The sequence below is a fragment of the Magnolia sinica genome, chromosome 19, assembly GCF_029962835.1.
Source record: "Magnolia sinica isolate HGM2019 chromosome 19, MsV1, whole genome shotgun sequence".
Classification (NCBI taxonomy): domain Eukaryota; kingdom Viridiplantae; phylum Streptophyta; class Magnoliopsida; order Magnoliales; family Magnoliaceae; genus Magnolia; species Magnolia sinica.
The window spans coordinates 15192870-15216151 of record NC_080591.1 but is presented as its reverse complement, the minus strand read 5'-3'; the positions used below and the strand labels follow the sequence as shown (position 1 = coordinate 15216151).

The following is a 23282-nucleotide window of genomic DNA, read 5'->3' as shown; positions in this document are numbered from 1 at the left end:
TTGAAATGGGTGTATTTTTTAATCCGGAATGAGTTACGTGATGTGCAATATATGATTTTGGGGTAGGAAAAGCTGATCTATCCAAGTAACCTATTTATTTCATGAGATTCCAAAAGGTTAATGGTCAAAAGCCCATTTTATTTATTTATTTACTATTTATAGTAAGTTTTAGTTTAAGTAATGTTCTTCTTCACCTAAACTTTAGTATTCATGTCTAATATGAAAGTACTAGGAAAATTTTGAAGAATAAGGTGGTGAAAGGTGAGATTTTGAAAGAAATTGGTAAAAAAGTGATTTTAGACTCTGAGATTGAGTTTTGAGAAATTAAAAAGATGTTATGATCGACTCATTGCCTAAGGATGTCTATCTCCAAGTTGGCAAAAATCCGTGGTGTTACAAAGACACCTTGAAAATTAGTCTGATCGGCTCACTAGGTGGGCAGCAGTTGCATTTCAGCCCCAAATCAGTCCTTTTTCTTATTTTTTAACTTGTTACTTTTCTGCTTCTCTCTCTCACTCACTCTCTCTCTCATCTCTCCACGTGATTGATGGTCCATATCAAAGGAGGCCCCACATCGAAGGTGTGGCCCACATGATGGATGGCCCATATAATGGATGGTCCACATGAAAGATCAGCCCTTAATGATAAATGGCCCTCATCCAAAGCAGGCCCGTAAAATAAACAACCATTTCAAAGGTGTGGCCACCCGATGGACGGTCCGCCTCAAAGGTGGGCTCCACATGATGGGTAGTGGACATTGAGGGTATACCTCGCCATGATGGATGGACAGCATCAAGGTGAGCCCTACAAAATAGATGGTTCACATCAAAGGTCAGCCCCTAATTATGAATTTCCCACTTCCAAGGCAGGCGCTGCATGATGGATGACATGGAAGGATTATCTTTCAATCAGTATCATCATTGTCCATCTAGTGGGACCCACTAGGGGTCCAAATCGAGTCAAGATACACAGTAATCAGTTGAGACTAGCCATCTAATTAAACAGAGTGGCCTTCAAATCGAAAGGGGGAAAGAAGTTAATGTTCACCATTGCATGCTGGAAACTTAAGATAGTGATGACTATGGTGTTCTGGTATGTATGATTTTGAATCATCGTCCATCCATGATGTCCACTAGTTGGACGGTTGAGATAGATGGATAATCCAGCGACATTTAGTGCAGTCAGATGGCTCCACCATTATTCCGCTAGTTCTAACTGTACCTTGTCATCTCCCTTTTAACAGGAATCCTCTAAACTAGGCGTCCCTCACAAGGATGAAGGGAAGGTACAAAAATCAGCTTGATCCAACTTAAAAAGATATTATGCACATTTTACATGGTTACAATACGTGTGGCCCATCCAAATATTTTATCAAGACCATCTTTTGGATGTATGGAGTGGATTTTACAGATACAACATGGTGGGCCCCACAGGGCATTTTAGGCCACCTTTTGATGATCGCCATATCATTCCTCAGTTTGAAATGATGGTTTGTTGGGAAGTGCCGAAACCCCATGGGAGACTAGCAAGCAAGAATGATGGTCCTTAAGAGTCTTAAAGCACATTTACAAATGGGTCAACATTGGGTTGAAGGGCTGGTCCAAACCCTATTAATCAATTCTATATTTTGGCTCCAGACTAATATCTCCATCGGGTTAACCCTGGAAATAGGACTCCATGTTCCAGCTCTTCCCGTCTTGAGTCGAGTCACTCACCTGAGTTAGCAGGTGACTCATCCGAGTCAAACTTGGGCTGAGTCTAGTATAAGAGGATGCAAACCTGAACCATTGGTCTAATGGGTTGAGTTTGGTTATAGGTTTGAGTCAAGTCTGGGTGCTGGAATTTTTGCCCATGCAATGCCATGTTCGGCATGAGAATGCGTGCTGGAATTTTTGCCCATGCAATGCCATGTTCGGCATGAGAATGCCTTGGTAGATTTTTAGATTTTATATATATATATATATATATATATTCAAGGTATTATCAGGAAAATCTCACTAAAAAGAAAGTATTTATTATGTATTAATGAATAATTTAATAATTTAAAATATGGGTAAAAATGAATTAATTTGAACTTGCAAAAATTTATTTCAATTTTATTGAAATAATTCCACCATAAAATTGAAAATATTAGAAGTGGCTGAAATTTTGAAAATATCACAATATTCTCACAATAATGATGAACTTTCTGTAAACATATCAAGATATTTTCGCAATCTTGGCTATTTTTACAACAATGGTCCTGAGTGTGGGTTGCATCAAGGAATAGATCAAAGGAGCTCCCAAAGAACATGGTCTTATGTCTTATGCCATCTTAAATAAAAGTTGAGAAGAACATAAGAATAAAATCCAAGTATAATCGTCTTCAATGAATAAATCTGACAATGGATTAAAAACTATATTTCCATGAATAATGTATAATCAGAGCCTAAACATTGTGTAAATCAATACATTCATACACGCCATCCTACTTCTAAATATATTTGAAACCTTTGAGGGTTGGCTCTTTGGCCCAACGTGGATTGAGTCTAGGTGGGGCTCATTTTACGTTGGTCCAATCAGACATTTAAAATTCAGGACGGTTGGGCCCCGTTGATTTTGAGAAGACTTGGGCAAAACATTGCTAATCGAGTCTTTCAGGTAAATCCATCATCCGCTGATCTCGTCGTCGACCAGATATTTTACATTCTTTCCCTCATTAAATTCTAATCAAGATGGTTAATCAAGAACAAAATGATGGTTCAAGGATTCATAACATCCCAAAAGGCGAGGCAAGATTAGTCTGAAGAAATGAATCACAAATCTCAACGCATCACTGATTACACTCCCAAAGCATGTAGGAAACCTAACCTTGGCAAAGACTCGTTCAAAGATTACATGAGAATTGGATGAAAGATCCCAAGGACAAATTCATGTGCAGTCCATCACATGATATTTGATCACCTTCGATTTGCAGGTGGGAAAGCTGGCCACCCTCCTCCTGTGCCCCAGCACCAGCCTACCAATTTTTCGACATCAGGGTCATTTGCTTGAATGATTAGAAAGTCCATTTAAACACAAACTAATGGTGTGAAAAAAAAAAAAAAAACCATCCCGAGGTAAGCTTGAATCCTGCTATGTTATCAAGTGATGTAAACAACAGCTGGGTCAATGAACATTAGAAGATTTAGCCCTCATGTTCTTTCAGTCATCCAGTATTTCCTAGTTATACTATAAATAAATAAAGTGATCGCTTTCACTTCTGATTCGACAAGGGCGCGTGGTCTGCCATTCTGAGGGCGTCACCCAAGTTGATGTTCAAGCTGTTTTTCATCGTTCTCCTCCCAATGCCACCATTGCCTTTCCTCATCATCGCAGCAAATTCACTGTAATCGATCTGCCCATCCTGAAAATATACACCCAAATGATAAAATTCAGCAACACTTGGGAAGGAATACATGCAGAACAGATGGAATTTCAGGGGACATAAGATAATTCACAACTGAAATCTTGTATGTCAATCCAGAATTCCAAAACTTTCAGTGGATGGAGCCTACTGCAAAAATCACTCTGATCAGAAGGTATGAACCATTCAATAGATGCAGTTTTATTACTACAACCCTTTTGTGTTAACCATCCGTTTTGAGGCTAGGATCATCCAATTCCAATCAGTGTAACATTTAGAGTATGCTCCATCCTAAATGGGGCCCACAATTTGGATGGTCTGGATTTTTAAATGGTGGAAATGTGCACCATAGAGAGACAAAAATGTATACTATATTGAGAAAGATCTGCAACAGTAAATAAATTTGTGATTCCAGAAATAGTAGAGAGAGAGAGAGCGACGCACATTGTCTTGATCAATTTCTTTGATCATATCATCAAGGTGGACCTCGCTTAAACCAAACTCACGGCAGGCATGTTGAAGTTCATCAATTGTTATGTAACCACTGCCATCTTTGTCGAAAAAACAGAAAGCAGATATCAAATTCTCCTCTCTCTCCATCTTGTTCATATGCACTGTAGCAGCAAGAAATTCGCCATAATCTATGGTGCCACTGTTGTCAATGTCAGCCTGTCCAATTCCGAACATAATCATATGACGTTTGGCTAGTTCACAAGTATCTAAGTTATCTTTAAAAGTTTAACAAAGAAATACAGAAATGCGCACTTGAGTGTTTGAACCAGTGTTTTAAATAGGGAATAACATGTAGTGTTTACCCCCTCTGAAGTGTGAAGCGTAAGCTGCTACTTTAATATTTTTAATCAAAATTTTAGGGGAAAAAATAGGGCAAGGAGTAAATATAAAGATAAAAACAGTAACGGAACAGATATAATACTGTTGTTCGTATTACTTCACTAAAATCATTGAAAACATTAACTAATTTTTAGTGAAAATAGCCGAATGTAACAAAAGAAAATCATTAAAGACATTAATTGATCTTTACTTATTTAAGTGAAAAATAACATGTAGCGGACGCTACAGAGTGTGCAGCATAGGTAACGTAGTGTATCGCATAGCTTGTAGTGTAAGCTGCAGGTCACTTGCTATTTTCATGAGCAATATAGCACAAAACTAGGCTATGCTACGTAGCATAAGCTATTTAAAACACTGGTTTGAACAAGCACTTGCACATATTGCAATCAGTCTCATCAACAGAGCACTGGAGATGTTATAGGGTTGAGTTGGATTAAATCACGAAACTTCAGTGAAAAAATTAGAGATCTTTCCTAGTAATCAAAACGAGGAAGTATCCCTTGAACAGCAGTTACATTTCTTTCAAATCCTACTTCAACATGAAATAACTGCAATTTGGAGCCCAAACCTTCGATATGAATGCTGAAGATGGAAAATTGCAATCTTGTTATGTCTGTTCTCTGAGATTATTTTGCAGTTCAATTGGAAAATGCATCCAAACACACCTAATACTTTTTAGTTCCAAACAAGTGAGGAATTGTACAATAGTTGGTCCAAGGATGCAGATGACCAGGATCTTCTACTGATATGGGAGACTTTGGGACAAGGGCCATCCATAGTGGGACCAGCGGTTCAACACAGTCCGGCCAACTTGTACAAACTCGATACTATAGGATACTAGCATATCCTAGGTCCAAGGATCATATATTTACTCACAGTAAGTTGTGTCATATCTGTGCTGATATTTACTTACTGCATCCATAAGTGCCTTTATCTCAGATTCCATCATTTCAGAGCCCACTCTTCTCAAACCATCTTTCAGTTCATCAAATGTTATTGTCCCACTGTTGTCCGTATCGATCATTTTGAACAACTCTTTCAGGCCACCTATTTCTTCCTCTGACAATCTTTCTGCTATGACCTGCAAAACAAATGACTTTTGTAAGAAAATCTAAAGCAGAACTTCAGAGATTCAGATGTTCCTTGAGCAGTTGATGTATTTGGACCTTGCAGAATGCTGTAGTGCACAAAGCAAAATACAAATGAACATCATAATGTTGGTATTCAATGAACCAACAGAATCTTATTTTGAGGCTAAACATTTCATTTTCCTCCTTCATTCTTGGTGGGACTAATCATTGTGCCTTGTCCCTTGCTAAGCAGGCTTGGCTTTGTGTTGGGACTTTGATCCCATTGATGTCATCGCTCCCTAAAATTTTGTGATCCACCAAACAGAAATGATGCCCCAATATCGAGCTTTCCAAGTGACCAAAACGAGGGAGGGAGGGCTGCCATTTATTAAAAGAAAAGAATATATATATATATATATATATATATATATATATATATATATATTTATATATATATATATATATATATATATATATAAAGAAGAAGAAGAATGAAAAGAAAAAGAAAATCACTTTGATGGGCTATGCTCCTTCAAATTGCAATTGTGATTGTTTCAAGTTCAACTTGAAATGGACGTTTAAATGCAAACTGAGGGCTACTGCTTATTATGAATACTAGTAGACGTCATTATTTCTTGTCATTTCCGCTTAATTGTTAAAATGAATAATAATGATTCATCATTCATATTATATTAGTATTCTCGATTAAACTCAATGTTCATAATTTATCTGATTTGTGCACAGCCAAACACAGCCTGAGGGTGCATTTGGATTCACTATCGAATTGAATTGCAATTTCAGTCCACCAAAGTGGAAATAATCAAATTTTGATTTGCAATTTATCATTCATATTGAGGGGCTTGGCACCAAATTGCATTTACGGTGATTTCAAGTTGGACTCGAAAGGAATGTAACTCAAGGGAAGTTCCACATTATGAGAAACATCACTAATTTATATCATTCCCTCTAGATTAGATTGAACATTCAACAGTACCAATTCAATTCAATAGCACATCCAAACACACCTTAATGGTCAAATGAATGTATTGCCAAATCACAGTTGGCAGCCAACAAGGGACGCTTGCATTTGGGGAGGCATGGAAATGGAACCCAAACTAAGCAGTCTTTTGTTATCATGCTGTCTAATGCTCCAAATCAGACATCAGATATGTACAACATCCTGAATATCCAAGGTATTCCGTATCAATAACGGTGGCCGTAACGGTCACCACCATTACCAATACAGGAATCGGCTGTAACGGCCAATATGGGGGCATAATGACTGTCACGACCATCATAACGGTTGAAATTTTTCTTTTGCCCGAAAAATTCTGAAAAAATATTTAGAAAATCAAGAATAATGTAAATATTCCAAATATGTACTCATTTTTTGCTTTGAACATGTTTATGGTAGTGTAATGGTCCACTCTTTGGTGAGAGTGTTGTATCAGGCTATCTAGTGAATTTGTGAACATGATTATATGTATCTAATGTTTACACATCACAATAAAGCATTAAAATTAGAAATAAGAAAAATTGCATAAATACAACTTTTTCAATTTTTTGAAAAAAAAAAAGACCATCAGAGCTTCTATTTGTTCAAATCACTTCAATCTACGATTTTAATATTAAAAACTACAGTAAGTGTGGTCGAAATCTATTGTAAAAGGATCTAGGAGAGTTTTTGGAATGAGAAAAGTTTTTTTTTTTTTAATTATTTTTTAAAGGGGGAGAAAATGGATTTAAATAGAAAAAAAAAAAAAAAGGTGACCGTTTTTCGACTATTACGGGGGTAACGGTCGTTATGCCCCGTAACGGCCTTTACGGCCAACATAACGGCCGATACAGTCTCAAAAAATCAACTGCCCCGTTTCACTCCCGTATCGCGTAACGGTCATGGCCGTTACCTATACATATCGACCTTTACGGGCGTATCGTAACGAATGTGGAACACCTTGTGAATATCTTGCTAGCAATTTGCACAAGCCTGCAGTAGCAATCTTAAAATATCCAGCCCGCTTTGAGCTGGATTTGGGCTGAAGGCCTACAGTGTGAAGCTTGGGCATGAGATTTAAGGCCCAATCACTTAGCCAGGATTTGGTTTGCATATGCATAGAGGCCCATATGAATGATAGCCTGGTCTGGCCCACTTAGATAACTCAGTCAGAATGGATACTTGGCTAGTTGGTCAGGCTGCGCTTGTACCTAGATGCTTATCTAGTGGAACAGGCCTGGGATTGGGTATCTAGAACATGGATCAGGCTTGGGTAAGCCTCAGCCCAGACCAGCCTAGCCTGTCCCAGCTCAACCCCATTTGCACACTGACTTGGAAACCTGGAACTTCCAAAAGTAGCCTGAGGTTGCAAGATTTTACAGCAGAAGCATGGCAAAAATCTTTGAACAGGACCCCAATCGCAACATAACATGGCTTTAGTTGGAATGATGCAGTGATCTTTCAGAACATATCATCAAAAGCTTACCCGCAAAGCCATCTTTTTAAGTTTGTTCATTGCAGAGAAATGCTTTAGGCGTGATAAAACTGCAGAATCCAGAGGTCTATCAGGAGCAACTCTATCATCTATGATCCAAGGGTGACCTGGTCAAAAAAACCCACATCATTGTCAGTGAGAAATTCATGAGAAATGATCATGACGATGCAAGGATGGCACCTTGCTCCTTCAAAACAAGTCTAAATTTTATGCCTGGATTTACATTGGGATAAGGCTTAGATGACGACGATGATGATGATTTATATTGGAAAAAAAAAAAAAAATCACTCACAAAGAACCTCATGAGCAGTCAATCTCTTCTTCGGGTCCCTATTCAGCATCTTCTTTATCAGATCTTTTGCACTTTCGGAAATGCAAGGCCAGGGAGCAGATTCAAAATCTAAGCGGCCTTTTAAAATCTCTCTGAAGATCCCTGCTTCAGTTTCTGGAGATAAAAGGCACAAATGCAACACTAGTAAAATATATAGAATGGGTAATAATGAAGAGGTAGGCTTGATAACAAAAAAGATGTGTTTTTCTGTTCAACCCAGTGGTTGTCAAGGTGGGCCCACCTTCCAATCGCATAGGTTGTTGATTGGTGAGACCCATCATGGATGGGCCATGCCCCAATATCACACTTTTCAGATTATCCAGGTCATCTGATGGAAATGGACAATTATGATTAATAGTCTGCATCTCAATTGAACAGTTTGAATCATCCGATGGGGCAGGTTTTTAAGGGATCCTCCGTACAAAAAAGTGGGGCCCCATAAAAATTAATTGGATCACCAAAAAGTAGTCTGTACATCTACAGTATGTACACTTGGCCAAACAATCTAATATTTCACAAAAATAAATAATGGTTAGAATCTTTTATGGATGATTTAAGGGTTAATAATAACACTCTCTATGGGCATTTGAATTTATTAAATACCAACCATTAATTCCAATACAGTTATATTATCAGTTTGTCAACAGACCTGCCCAAAACGGTGGAACACCGCTTAATAGGATATACAAGATAACTCCAGCACTCCAAACATCAGCTTCGGGACCATAATGCTTTTGTAGTACCTCAGGCGCAACATAGTAGGGACTACCAACTACATCATAAAACATGTCCCCTGAAAGAACACAAACAGTTCAGCTCTGAAAGAAACAGCACACAAAAGGAACACACTCTCACTGATGTTATCTGCAAATATCCAATCTTCTTTTTTTTTTTTCTTTTTTCTTTTTTTCTTTTTTTTCTTTTTTGAAGGATGCAAATATCCAATCATGTAACTGCAAAAAATTAAGGGCTTGCTACCTAAGGAAATTAAAGATATTTAAATCCAGGAATGGAAGTCCAAATTCTAATGTGTCAAGTGTTCGAGGTTTACCAGCCACATGCGCTTCTACACATATACACATGCCAAAATGGCATGTATGACATCCCAGCCAGAATCAGGTGGGTTAGACAAAACTAACGCCTTTCAACTACTATTACAAGTTACAGATGCATGGGAACATGGACAGCCTAGAACTTGCAAGTTTTGTTTACACCATGACTATACCTGTACACGTGTGGCCTATACTCAAAAGTTTCAGCAGAGCCATCTCCACGGTGGGTCCCACATGATACATGAATTTCTGTACTAGTCCTACAAACAAACCAAGTTGGCACGTGTGTCTTGGCACAGAGGTGCACGTGGGACTGGTAAATCTCTCATCAATTCATAAAAGAGAGATACAAGGTGACCAGAATTAAATCAATCTACATAATGAACCAAGCTTTTCTGAGGAAATAGTTTTTTTTGAGGTAACTGTTTATTTATGAGACAGCCATGCCGCAAAAAATTACGATGCTCCCCAATCCTGTCCGGCTAAGCTACATCAGTGTAGTTTAACGGACACCATGCCCATTCAATTACATTGAATTTAACCTATAAAACAGCCCCCTTGGCTTTCCAAACACACCATGGAAACACCTGTCATTCTTCTCCCCTCAAATTGCCCATAGCCCAGCTAGCAATGCCATCCTCTACACTCCTCTACCCTTCTTACCGTTACCCCCTCCATGCCATTACCTAAAAAACCCCTCGAGTGTCCTTGGCAACACCCATGACACTCCGAAGATCCCAAAGAACCTTTGCCACACCTCCCTTGCAAATGGACAATGCATGAAGAGATATGTGGCCATCTCCTCACTTCACCAAGATAATCGGCAAGCATTGATGATGTATAAACTCCTCTTCCTCAGGTTGTCAGTCATTAGCACCCTGTTTGAGCCGACTAACCAAGAGAAGGCCACACCTTTGAAGGAGCACCGTACGACCAGAGAAATGAGGTATGCACTCTGCCGGTATCATGAGAAGCACCGGTTAGCATTTTGTAGAGATATTTCACCAAGACTTTACCCGACTTGTCCTCCCGCCAACGCAAGGTGTTGGCCTTCGCCAGTAGCGTCACCCATCATAATTGTTTCAATAGGGCCATGAGTTCCTCAAATTCGTCTTACAGGTTTCTTCGACACAGAGGTGTCCAAGCTCACTAACCCCTTGGGATGAGAAGTACCAAGCTACTGTGATGTCTAGATCCGTGGTAACTTAGGCCAGTCTTAGGTATATATCTTGCAATCTCTGGCCTTCTAGCCACATGTCCTTCTAGAATATTGTCCTCCATCCATCCCCCACCCTGAAACTCACCTCCTCCTCAATTTTATCCCCCAAACTCATAACTGCCTTCCACACCCCCGTTGCTTTATATAAGGATGCTCTCTTGAGCCAGGATCCCTACCTCTCTACCCCATACTTTCTAACTACAACCTCCTTTCGTAAACTTCCCTCCTTGAAAGCAAATTTACAAACCCATTTCCCCAAAAGAGCCACGTTCATTATTTCCAAGCTTCTTATCCCATCCCTACCCACCCCCTCTTTCGGCCTGCATACATCTTCCCACTTCACAAGATGAATTTTATTTTCTCCTCCAACCCTTGCCATAGAAAGTCCCTTCTAAGCTTTTCCAATTTCTTTAACACTCCCTTCGAGCATTTGAAGATAGACATAAAATATAATGGGAGATTGTTAGAAAGGGCTGAGTAAATGTCTTTAGCAGTTGCAGAATGAGAATAATAATCTGCACAGAAGGTAGCTTTTTCAAATATGGTTCAGGTAGATTGGGGTAGCCATTCGTCGATGTTCGGATGGAAGGTCTTCTTGATAGCAGCAGATTAAGCAAAAAAAAAAAACTTGGTAACTCTTTCTATCTTTCTTTCTTTTTTTTAATGGTAGCAGAACATTTAAGAAAACTAAAGAACGGTAACAAAAGCTTTATCAAAACCAAACAAAGAGAGGCCCAACCAGGCAAGGCAAGAAGAGGGATGGTGAGAAGCCAACCCTTAAAACTGCCAACCACCCAATTACAACACCAAAACCCAATTTCCTAAGAAATCTTCCCTATTCAGAGAATAAGACCCAGTGCCCTAAAAGAATACAATGCCCTTGACCCTTGGAAGAACCACCACACTAGATTCAACTTTATTATTGAAGGTGCAGCTATTCCATAAAGACCAACAACACCACCATAAAAGAAAGGTCCCAAAGGATATTTTCCTTTTTGCAATCAATCCCCACTTTCCAAGCGAGAATAAGATCTCTCGCCAATCCAGGCATCAACCAACACATTCCAAATAGGTTAGGATTTCACTCCAAATTTCCTCACAAATTCATAGTGGATAAAAAGATCATCGACTGATTCGGTATCCTTGAGGCATAAGAGATGCATATGGTCATGATCATAATCTTTCTTTTTCTCAAAGAATCTTGTTCTTAGCCACTAGTCATCTAAAAGAAATCACTATTTTGTTGGGGTAAGGATAAGGATGTTAACTTCCAACGCCAACTATCTACTAGCTGAAGAAGAGGAAAAGTCCCCTAATTGATTTGCAAGAGTGAGAAAATCAGTCATCTCCTCATCCCTTGGATTTCTGTGAAATCAAGGAGAGGAAAAAAAAACACCGAGAACAACCTTCCGAATCAAGATGCATCGCATATTCACAAGAAATGATCCTTCAGAAACTGTTTCATTTTGAACCAAATCTATAAAGCCACTTTCTTAACATCTCATGATTCATAGCTTTGAGGCCTTTGATCCCCATACCCCCTTTTGCTGAGCAAAGAAACTTCGGACCATGTCACTAGGCGGAATTTGTTGGTTCTCTTCTCTATCACGTCAAAGAAAATCTCTTTGAACCTTCTCAATATGTTTAATAACCCCAATCAGCCAATTGTAGGAGCCACGAGATTAATGGGCAGGTTTTAAAGGGCAGCTTTAATAAGGTTAAGCAACCTCCCAAAGATAAGCATCAACATTTCCAAGCCGAAAGTTTATGTTCCACTCTTTCCACCACCGCATCCAATAGTTGCTTCGCAGGTTTCCCAATACATAGCAATAGGCCAGGATATGAAGACAGTTACTTTCCGATCTTCCATCTAAAAGCATTGGCCATTGCGTCACTAGGTTGAATTTGTTGTTCTATTCTCAATCACATCAAAGAAAATCTCTTTGAAGCTTTTTGATATGTTTAATAACCCCAATCGGCCAATTGTAGGGAGACATGAACTAGGGCTGGTTTGAAAGGACAACCTTAATAAGGTTAAGCAGCCTCCCAAACAAGGTGTACCATTGCGGTAACGATGGCGTAACGGTGCCCACCGTTACCGATACAGTTACAGGCCATATCGGCAGTTACAACCCTGTAACGGCCAATACCCTATAACGGTAAACAATATATATATATATATATATATATATATATATATATATATATATATATATATATATATATATATATATATATATATTCTTAAAGAAAAAAATCCGTTAAATCTAGAAAATTCCAAATATTCCAAATATGCATTCATTGATAATTTTGAACATGTTTATGGTGGTATAACAGTCCATTCTTTGGTGAGAAAGTTGTGTTGGGCGGTTTGATGAATTTATGAAACTAATAGCCTGGAATTAACTACAAAACTCATAAATTTAATTTTGCAACTATCTAATACTAATGATAGATATATTAAAATGAATTTAATATCAAAATATCTCACATGTATAGGTGTTTGCTAATTTTTAAAAATTGACCGAAAATAGTCCGAAATTAAAAAAAAAAAAAAAATACAAAAAAATTATATATATAAAAAAAAAAAATCAGTTGCATAATCTATAAAATGCACATTCATCTGTTCTAATTTGAATAATGCATCATATTCAACCACAACCAAGGTATTCCGTATCGGTAACGGTGGTCATAACGGTCACCACCATTACCGATACGGGGGCGTAATGACCGTTACGACCTCCATAACGATTGAAAATTTTCTTTTGCCCAAAAAATCTAAGAAAATATCTAGAAAATCCAAAATAATGTAAATATTTCAGATATATATATATATATATATATATATATATATATATATTCATTTTTTGTTTTAAACATGTTTATGCTAGTGTAATGGTCCACTCTTTGGTGAGAGTGTTGTATCGGGCTGTCTAGTGAATTTGTGAACATGATTGTGTCTCTAATGTTTACACATCACAATCAAGCACTAGAACTAGAAATCAGAAAAAGGCAAAAAATAATACCTTTTCAATTTTTTTATTTTTATTTTTTTTAAAAAGGCCTTTGGAGCTTCTATTCACTCAAATCACTTCAATCTACGGTTTTAATATTAAAAACTATAGTAAAAGTGGTCGAAATCTGTTATAAAATGACCTAGGGGAGTTTTTGGAATGAGAAATGTGAAAATATAAGAAAATTTGATTTAAATTAAAAAAAAAAAAGTTGCCGTTTTTCGACTATTACGGGAGTAACAGTCATTATGCCCCGCAACGGCCTTTACGGCCATTGTAACGGCTGATATGGTCCTAAAAAACCAACTGCCCCATTTCACCCCCATATCGTGTAACGGCCATGGCTATTGCCTATACGTATCAGCCTTTACAAGTGTATCGTAACAGATATGGAACACCTTGACCATAACAGAGATACAAATATATATATATATATATATATATATATATATATATAAATACCTATTTTTGAAGATTTTCCAAAAAATGACGCACAGAGTTTCGATTTAACAAAATCATTGAAATAATTTGTTTTGATCCTCGAATTCAAGTTAAGAGTGGTTGGAATTTGCAGTAGAATAGTTTAGGAAAGAATTTGAAAGAAAAAGTGCCAAATTTGAGAAAATTCGCAACTTAAAAAGATATATAAAATAAATATTAAAAACAATATATATCTATTTATGACCGTTACGGGGCAGTAACGGCCGTTACGGCCCCCACAACAGCCAATCCAAGCCAAAAACTAGGAGGTCACCGTTTCAAGTTTCAACCCTCATATCGCGTAACAAACTCGACCGTTACCGTTACGTATCAGCCGTTACGGCCAATACATAACTGATTTGGTACACCTTGCTCCCAAAGATAATTATCAACATTTCCAAGCCAAAAGTTTACATTCCACTCTTTCCGCCACTGTATCCCATAGCCGCTTCCCAGGTTTTCCAATGCACAGCAACAAGCCAAGATATGAAGATGGTAATTTCCCCATCTTCCATCTAAAAGGATTGGCCATAGCCCTTTAGTTGATCCACCCCCTTCTTAATTCCAAACATTTCATTTTTTAATAAATTAATTCTTTGACCAAAGATGACTTTTAAAAAGCTGGCCAGCTTTTTCAAGCTGGATACCTAAACAATCTTGGCTTCACAAAGTAAGATGGTATCATCAACATATCGAAGGTGTGCCGGTAAATCATATCCAACTTTGGAACTGCTGAATAATCCACCTTTTCAATCAATTTGCTGGGAGCTTCTAGGATCACCACAAATAGTACAAGAAAGGGGATTTCCTTGACAAACGCCTCTAGACCCTTAAAAGAAACCTTTGAGAAAGTTATTAGCAATACTTGAATAGCCTGTTGATGTCAAGCATTCAGCCAACCACTGCCTCCACCTGATAGTGAAACCCATTTTTCGTAGCATGTAAAGCAAGAGGTCCCAGTTGGCCTAGTTGTATGCCTTTTCTGAATCCAGCTCACAATGAGCCCAGGATCCTACACTCCTTTTTCTGGGACTAATCCAATGAAAGTAACCCACATATCTTTCGAAAGCCTGCTTCTTGAATGAAATTTTGAAATAACTTCCACTGAGTCACCTCTCACCTCCTCCCAAAACACCCAAAAGAAAGCAATTCGGAAGACATCAAGCACTACCTTTTTACCTAATTACCCGCTTGACCTCCCGCTCCCTAATTGGGTGTTCTAGCCAGTTTACTTCTTCCTCACCAATTTGGTTGGATAAGTTGTCTAGAGATGTTGGGCTCCATTCATTCTTGGATAAATGCTTGGAATGTAAGTTTACAACTTTCGAACCTATCGCATATTTTCCTGCCACCCTTCCGTCGACCAAATACTTCAGATTCTATTTTGTCTTCTCATCACATGCACTATCAAACTTCATGTTCTTATCACCCTTCTTGAGAGCCAGACAACTCAATCTTTGAAGCCATTTAATTTTCCTCTCGGACATTTCTTTCATAATCTAATTCCAAGGAATCTCTTCCGATTTGTTCATCCACTGACAAAATTCCAATCTCCGCTTCTTGGTCAAACTTTATAATATCTTAGAGAATATCATCTTTACCCTTAAATGCTCTCTTCCATTCTTTTATGAAAATTTTAACCCTTTTCAACTTTAGCATTAGCCCATGAGCAGCCCTCCATTCCAATAAGATAGATCCCCACCATACCTTAATTTTTATCGACGAAATCCTCATCAAGCCGCATTAGTTTGAAATGGAAGGGTGACAACACTTGAGATTCCTCAAATGTTTCAAATAAAACCAAGCAATGGTCCGAAAGAAGGTCTTGGAATACCATGATGGGATACATCCAGAAAGGGATATCCCCAATCCGTAGATATCAAAAATCTATCAAGCAGGGACATAGGTGGGTCAACTTAGTTATTTGACCACGTGAAGTGACAACCTCCCATCAAGAGATCTGTCATTCGTGAAAATCAACCCAATAAGAAATTTTACCCATGTCAGGAGAAACTCCGTCACCATTCCTCATTTCATAGGAAAATTGCACCACATTTAAGTTACCGCCCACACACCAAGGCTCATTTGACTTCAGTTTAACTATGTTTATCTCCAAAATGCAGCCCTTTGGCTCTGATTGCATGACCCATACATAAGACCCATTCCAACTACAAGACCCCATTAAGCACCCTTAGAATCCAAAACAACCCATTCCAACTTGTTTCCCTTAGACCATGAGAACTGAGCATCCTGCTGATGAGTCTTGGTTTCCTAGAATCCCACAATGCGGATGGTATGGACCTTCTTCGCTTGACATACCTCTTTAATTTGCATCCTTTTATTTAGATACACCAACCCACTAAAATTCCAAGTCATCGTCTCCATTTGAAAACCAACGGAGAGCCCTATACCCAAACAACTAATAGACCTGGAATCGACCCGTCGGGACTACTCTGCGACCACCGCCTTTCTTGTAATTAATTGAGGAATAAAGGCTTCGAAGTTCTCGCATTCCTTTCTAGTTTTCCCATGTTTGTAAGGAATGGAATTTTGAAGCAAACTCCTTGGTTGAGGAGGGGGTCCTTAGACCCTTGCTCCTTGCAAGACAACTCCCTCCCCTTGGTGTAATTTCTCTCGCTTTTCTTTAATAAATTTGTCTTATTTATCATAAGAGAATATCAAATAAAAAGCCCATAATATTACAATATTTTATACCTTCTGGATTCTGGCCCACTAAGCTTCCGATCCACAATTTCTCACCCAAATGGGAGACCCAACCCGCAAAGTATGAAGTAGAGGTGCCAAAGTATTTAAACACAATTACGCTAATGAGCAATGACCAATCCTTGCCATATTGGTACCCTTGAGAATTTGTTTATAAGGATTCATTGGACAAATCCTTGTTCTACCACATGTCGATACCTACACTTTAGCAAATAATTTTATCTTGAGAACTTGTTTTGTAGAATTGCTTTAAAAATTTTGGCCCTTACCAAAGACGCTAGATGGATAAAATAGTTACGAATAGTTTTCAAGCTTATAATTTGTCCAAGAGGTGGTCCATTATTTACGGGACCAAATCAATCTCTATCCGATGTTCGATCAATTGTTTGTAGGCTAAATACTAAATGATTGACACACGATAGATCATAACATTATGAGTAACTTCCGGAATTCCATTGTTTGGACCAAGGATTCTTCTGGAAAGTGCTTGGCTCACTCTTTTTCTCTGCCACTAAGACCCGCTCAGCTAATCGATATCCCTGCCTTCCCTTTCTTCATTTGGAAGTTTGGAAACTCCCCAACATCGAGGCCTTGGCTTAGCTCCTAGCAAAAGGCAAAACTCTCACTATTGATAACTTGCAAAAGCACAAAATAGTTCTGCCAAATATATGCTCACATAGCAAGCAAGATGCTAAAATCATTGCCCACTTGTTCATTCATTGTCCCTTCGCAATGGAAATTTGGTCATCCACCCTTGTCCATTCGAATATTATGTGGGTAATGCCCACCACAATGCATGATATGTTGTCTGCCTGGCATGGTGTGCGGGGCATAAGTTTTCAACTAGCTCAGTGGCACCTAACTATTTTGGCCATTCTCTAGGCAACCTAGCATGGTATGCGTGGGTCTCTGTGTTGATTTTTCAGGATGATGAGGAATGGTCTTCTAGCCTCTTGGTATCTAATCAGGCGGTCTTTGCTCTCTAATGGTTTCTTTTCAGGGCAGTGCCCTAGTTTCGAGATCTATAGTTTTTAGGTGTCTTGTCTTTTCTTTTCTTCGTCTTGTTTTTTCTTTTTATTTTCGTTTCCATTTGGCTTCTAAATTTCTAATAAATTGCAATCTCCAAAAAATAATAAATAATAAATAAATAAAATTAAAAAAAAAAAATCGTTAGTTACTTGGGTGGTATTGGCCAAGGCTCCTATTCTTTTTTTTTTTCATGTAGTCCTAGGTAAAATATGTCGCAAGCATTCCTTCAAGAAGAAGCTATTCTTAGAAACTTGTGACATTTCTTTTTGAAAGGTAACAATCTTTTATTAAAGAATCCCACTGAGAAAGGAGTAGGAAACTACAACCCAAATAAGAAAGAAAATAGAAACTTGTGAGTTGTGACATATTTAGCCAAGTAACTAAAATGTTGTTGAGAACTTCAGGCTAGGGGAAACATCAGACACACTCTTCATCAAGTGTACAATTCTCCAAAGTCCAAACTCATGCAACATTTCCTCTCTTTTTTTTTCTTGAAAACTAATGGAATTTTTTGCGAATTAATAATATTTCCATATCACTACCAATACAATGCTATATCAATTTGAAATGCCTTCTCCTAAAGCAACACACACTTAAAAACTATGATGCAAAATTTGAATTCAAAGATAGAAAATGTTGTGGTTACAATTTGAAATTAAAAACCATATTTAACATGCTGATAGTAAAGGAAGAATGCAAAGGTGAAGGGCAGAGTTGCTGTAGGAGGGAGATGAATATACGGCCTTCTTTCCCCCAATCACAAACCTAGAACAAAAGCTAACTTTACAAAAACCGAAGACCGGTGATTACTGATTACTGTACTTGGGCTTCAATGAACAAGTCATTTGTGGTTCCTTTCATTTGAATTTAAAAATTTAAAAAAAAAAAAAAAAAAAAAAAAAAAACTACATAAGGAGTTAGTTAGCCAGCCTCCAATCGACAATCTTCAGTTCAATAGGGTTTCAGAAGATTGGCCAGTTTGCTTGGAAAAGAAATTCAATGAGGAAGAAATCAGAGGGGTTATCATGGCTCTTGAGAAGAACAAAGTGCCAGCCGGGATGGTTTCTCTTTAGCTACCTTACAATAGTGTCGAAAGTGGTTAAATGGTACATTATTGAAACATTCAATGAATTTCATGAGAGGGGTGGTTGAGCAAGAACATGAATGCAATCTTTTTAGTGCTTATTTTGAAGAAAGGGGGAGAATTGGAGACCAAAAAAAAAAAAAAAAAAAAAGATACTTCAGTCCATGTCTTGTGGGAGCACTTTTTTAATTTTTTTTTTTTTTTATGATGACGACAGGGTGTCCCCGCCCCCTGTTAAGGATTTGTGGGAAGTAATTATAAAATTATTGTAAAAAATCTAGCATGTTGAACCCAAAAATGGTATCAGTTAGCATATCTACCAGGCCCAAAAAATATATAATACATGGTATATCCAACTGCATTGGATGATACAGGCCCATACCCACCGAAAATTTTTTACCAAAAAAATATTGAAAACAAATCATCAGAAAAGGGGGGGATATGTAAAAACACCAGATTTATCATTTTTTTATTTAACGTTTTTAAAGTGTATCCAATGGTGTATCATACCATTGTTTGATAAGAAGGCTGTCTGCCAGCTTGGCTTACAAAAAGTCAACCAAATACACCCTAATCGAAAACAAAAGAGCATGATTTGATAGCTTAGGGCCCTTCGTATTGAAATACAACAAAAAGAGGATGATAAATGAAAAGGTGATGGTTTTACCCTTTTTAATTTTCCCAAAATAGTTCATTCAGCTTCAATTCATCAAATCTTACTCAAATTTGTCTCTTGAACTACAAAATAGGCCTAAATATAGAATTAAATGAGTTTCTATGCTCTCTCCATGGTTGAAATGAAGAAATAAGTGGATAAAAAAACTAGGGAGAAGTTGGAAACATCTTTTGAAATGGGACCTTCATAGCTGTATCGGCCTCATGTAGGCACTGATCAGAGTCTTCTCAGTTAATGGTGGTGGAGATTCAAGAAAGAGCAAGATGTTCTGTAGAAGCTTGTAGGCACAGGAAGAGAATAGGTGATGAGACCTTGGGAAAAAGATGTCTAGTATGTGGAAGAATATTGTGAAGATACAGTTAGTATTAAAATAAAAAAAAATAAAAAAAAAAGAAGTAAAGTGAAAATCCTTAGGGAATGAACAATATTCAAGGTGAGATCAGGTGACACGGAAAGCTTTTGGGAAGATACGTGAGTGGGGGATAAAGATCATGCTCGTAAGTTTCCTACTCTTTACGGGGTGGCCACTTTGTAAGGATACTTGGTAACGGATTGCACGGAACCTAGGATGCTAAGATTGTTGAAAACACGCCACTGGGGTGTGGAAGGTCAATTTTGATGGCTCATCTCTTAGAAAACCTTGTCCAAGTGGCGTTAGGGGTGTCACTAAATATGAAAAGGATAGCTCCCACCTTCTTGGGCCGAAGCTTCAGCCTTGAGGGAGGGTATTCACCTTCTTATTTTGAGGATTTCAGACCTCGTTATGGTGCAAAATGATTCCAAAAATGTCATTGCTTGGGCAGGAATGATCTCTCCAAATTCCGATCCTTGGAAGCTGGTATATGTGTTCAATGAAATTAGTCTGTTAGCCTAACAAAAAGTAATGTTTGTCAATGTTAGTGATGGGGCAAATAAATTGTTAGTTAGCTAAAGGGGGAGCGTATTGCTCTTTCCTTTGTATAGGGAACTCTATCCCACTTCCACGATGTATCCCTCTCCTTCTGTTGAATAAAATCTTCTACTGTCTCTCAAAGAAATACAAAGGATGCAAGTAAAAATGCGACAGAAATGCTTGGTTATCAACCATTAGTATACATAAGCTCCACATAAAGTATTTTTACCTTGCATAGATATTCACATTGTATCTGCACCGTTCTATTGCCCTAATATGAGGACACCATACCTCAAAACTCATCAAGAATGTCAATAGAGAAATAAAACAACATGCATGCATGCCAAAGTTCAATCTACTTAGCAAGAAACATCAAAGCAACTACACAAATCAATTACACTGGTCTACTAAAATTTGCATATGTGGATCATCATGCAAATACAGCTACAGCCCATGCAAACATCAGTTCTTGCATGTCCCCACTCACAATGACCACCTATGCATCCCTCAAGAAGCAATCATTGAAATAGGAGTGTTCTTTATATGAGCCTACTGTGCAATTCATGCACGAGGCTCATATACAAGACTCAATCCAATGAAGCCAACCAGTTATTGGATCCTATATTCTTTCTTTTTCTTTTATTAGTATAAACAAGTCATCATCATGATAAAAGAGGAAGCAATCAAAACACAGGAAAACCCCCATTAAAAGCATCACCAAAATGACCCCCCTTTAACTGCACATCGCTCCATTTCAGTTCCTAAATATCAAACCAATTTCTAAAAGAAGCATCGCTCAAAACTTCTCACCTGGATTGCCCACATGAAATTTCAATTTCACCATCCAATTCAATGAACAAAAAAATGAACATTGAAAACCAAAATCATCCATCCATCGCTGAAAAGAAAAACAACCACAAAACGTTCGTGCAAGATCCCAGCCATTCATCACACAGGCCTTGCCATGGATATGCCCTGGCCCAAAAATAGGATGATCCAGTCATCGAGTGATGGAAACTTGTATGTTGAATTTGCATGGCTATTCCCTCTCTTTTCATGCAAACATGGTCCACTCAGTGATTCCATCGACCCGACCTTTGGGCCAAGGCATGTAGATTAGGATCCCTCATGCAGCAGGCATGTGTGTGGCGTCCAAGATGTTCATCAGGCAGGCCATCTCATACATGCCCTGGCCAAAAACACAAAATCAAGCCAGCCTTTCATCAGCTAACCTCCACCTGTGCTGTGAATACAAACCACTGATAGAGACAATTTCTTTCTTGCACATATGGCCCAGCTGATGAGGGGAGCTGCCTGATCATATACACAGCGTAGCAGACCCGACGGCCACACCCTCATCTAAGAGAGAGCCAACAACCAACCTGGCTTGTAGAACACCGACAACCCGAAATCGGTAGCCTTGAGTGCCGCATCCTCCTCCTCGCTAATGAACAAGAAATTCTCTGGCTTGAGATCCCTATGCATCACACCAAGCGAGTGGCACCCTTCAACGACACTGACAATCGTCTTGATCAACTGGGCCGCCTTCCGCTCGCTGAAATGCCCCTTCGTCACAATCCTATCGAAGAGCTCCCCGCCAGCGCACAACTCCATGACTAGATGGACAAAGACAGAGTCCTCATAAGCCCCTTTGATCCTGACAACATTGGGGTGTTCGGAGAGATGGTGCATTATCTGGATCTCTCTCCAGACATCGTCATAATCCTCTTTGCAGATGAGCTTCTTCTTGGGGATGCTTTTGCAGGCGTAGAGATTGCCTGTGGATTTCTCAGTGCAGAGGTATGTGGTGCCAAACTGCCCTTGGCCTAGTTTCTTGCCAATGAGGTAGAGACTTCTGAGGTTTTGGGTTTGGTAGGGAAGGACTGAGGTGGGTTTTGAGGGCTTTGGATTTAGAAATGAGGAAGAAGAAGATGGAGGAGATTGGGATTTCTTCATAGGTTTTTTTCTCCTCTTTTCTTCTTATTCTTGTTTTCTCTTTCTTTTCTTTTTTCCTTTCTTGTTTTTGGTGGTAGTGGGGGAGATTAGAGGAGTTCTAGAGCTCGATTTTTCTTTCAATTTGAAGAGCAGGATTTTGCTACTTTAAATCTCAGATGGATATGGCCTTGAATCTTTATTTCAGGTCGGTTCATTTGATTTTAGAGTTCATGTTACCTGCATCGCGACTGAGGAATACCACATGTGTCGCACCGTCACTAGGCCACATGTAAATATTGTTTGATGATCACAACCGTTCATTATTTTTGTGATATAACGTAATCTACAAAAGAATAATTTACATGGACGCTAGTTTCTGGAGCAGATCACGCATTGAGTTCCTATAACACAACTCCGTGAGACTCACTGCAATGTCTGCGCAACAGCTCTCTTTCCGATCAGCTTCAATGGCACGATGACAACAGGATCTAAAACGACGTACATTCAAAACTCAATTGGCTTTTTTAAAAATAAAAAATAAAAAAAAAACTGCGAATTGCCTACCACTCACTTTATGTGTAGTCTCGGCCATACATCTATTTTGTCCAATCATCTCTGGACATCAGTACAAAAATAAGCAGATTGGAGGCTCAAGTGGACCACACCACATGAAGCAGCGGGGATTGAATTCTTATGAAAACTTTCCGGCGCCTATTGTAATGTTTATTTACCATTTGTTTTATTCATAAGGTATGTAATGTTCATTTATCATTCATTTGATGTATAAGGTTTATAATCTTTATTTACCGTTCATTAGGGCTATACACGAACCAATTAGTTAGCTTGCTTCACTCAACTCGAAAAAGCTCGATTCGACTCGGTTTGAAATTGAGTTTGAGCTGAGTTGAGTTGATTTTTTAAGCTCGAAAAAATTTTGAACTGAATTTGAGCTTGCTCGAGCTCGAGCTTGACTCGACTTGGATCGAATTCAACTCAAATTGAACTCGGATCAAACCAATTCGATGACTCGGTTACTTTGATATTGATGTT

General features: G+C 38.4%; 1 protein-coding gene across 3 annotated transcripts; it reads right to left on the bottom strand.

The window, feature by feature from the left end:
* Window positions 1-2777: 2777 nt before the first annotated feature.
* On the bottom strand, window positions 2778-22445 carry LOC131235729 (calcium-dependent protein kinase 24-like). Of its 3 annotated transcripts, none has more exons than XM_058233062.1 (7): window positions 21680-22444; window positions 8777-8920; window positions 8089-8241; window positions 7788-7903; window positions 5151-5318; window positions 3830-4054; window positions 2778-3385 (listed from the first exon to the last, which is right to left on the bottom strand). In XM_058233062.1, the coding sequence occupies exons 1-7, from the start codon at window positions 22251-22253 to the stop codon at window positions 3236-3238; spliced, it is 1530 nt and encodes a 509-aa protein (XP_058089045.1). In that variant the 5' UTR covers window positions 22254-22444; the 3' UTR covers window positions 2778-3235. The 3 variants fall into 3 exon arrangements, with proteins under 3 accessions (XP_058089045.1, XP_058089046.1, XP_058089047.1); XM_058233064.1 differs by lacking the exon at window positions 2778-3385 and adding an exon at window positions 3409-3547 and having other exon boundaries at window positions 21680-22445; XM_058233063.1 differs by lacking the exon at window positions 8777-8920.
* Window positions 22446-23282: the final 837 nt, after the last annotated feature.

Excerpts from the sequence above, each read along its gene's own strand:
- LOC131235729 (XM_058233062.1), bottom strand. The coding sequence starts at position 22,253 with ATGAAGAAATCCCAATCTCCTCCATCTTCTTCTTCCTCATTTCTAAAT. Across the intron at positions 8,921-21,679 it reads GTCGGTGTTCTACAAGCCAG|GGGACATGTTTTATGATGTA; the intron begins GTTGGTTGTTGG and ends GTGTTCTTTCAG. Across the intron at positions 7,904-8,088 it reads GACTGCTCATGAGGTTCTTT|GTCACCCTTGGATCATAGAT; the intron begins GTGAGTGATTTT and ends TTTTTTGACCAG.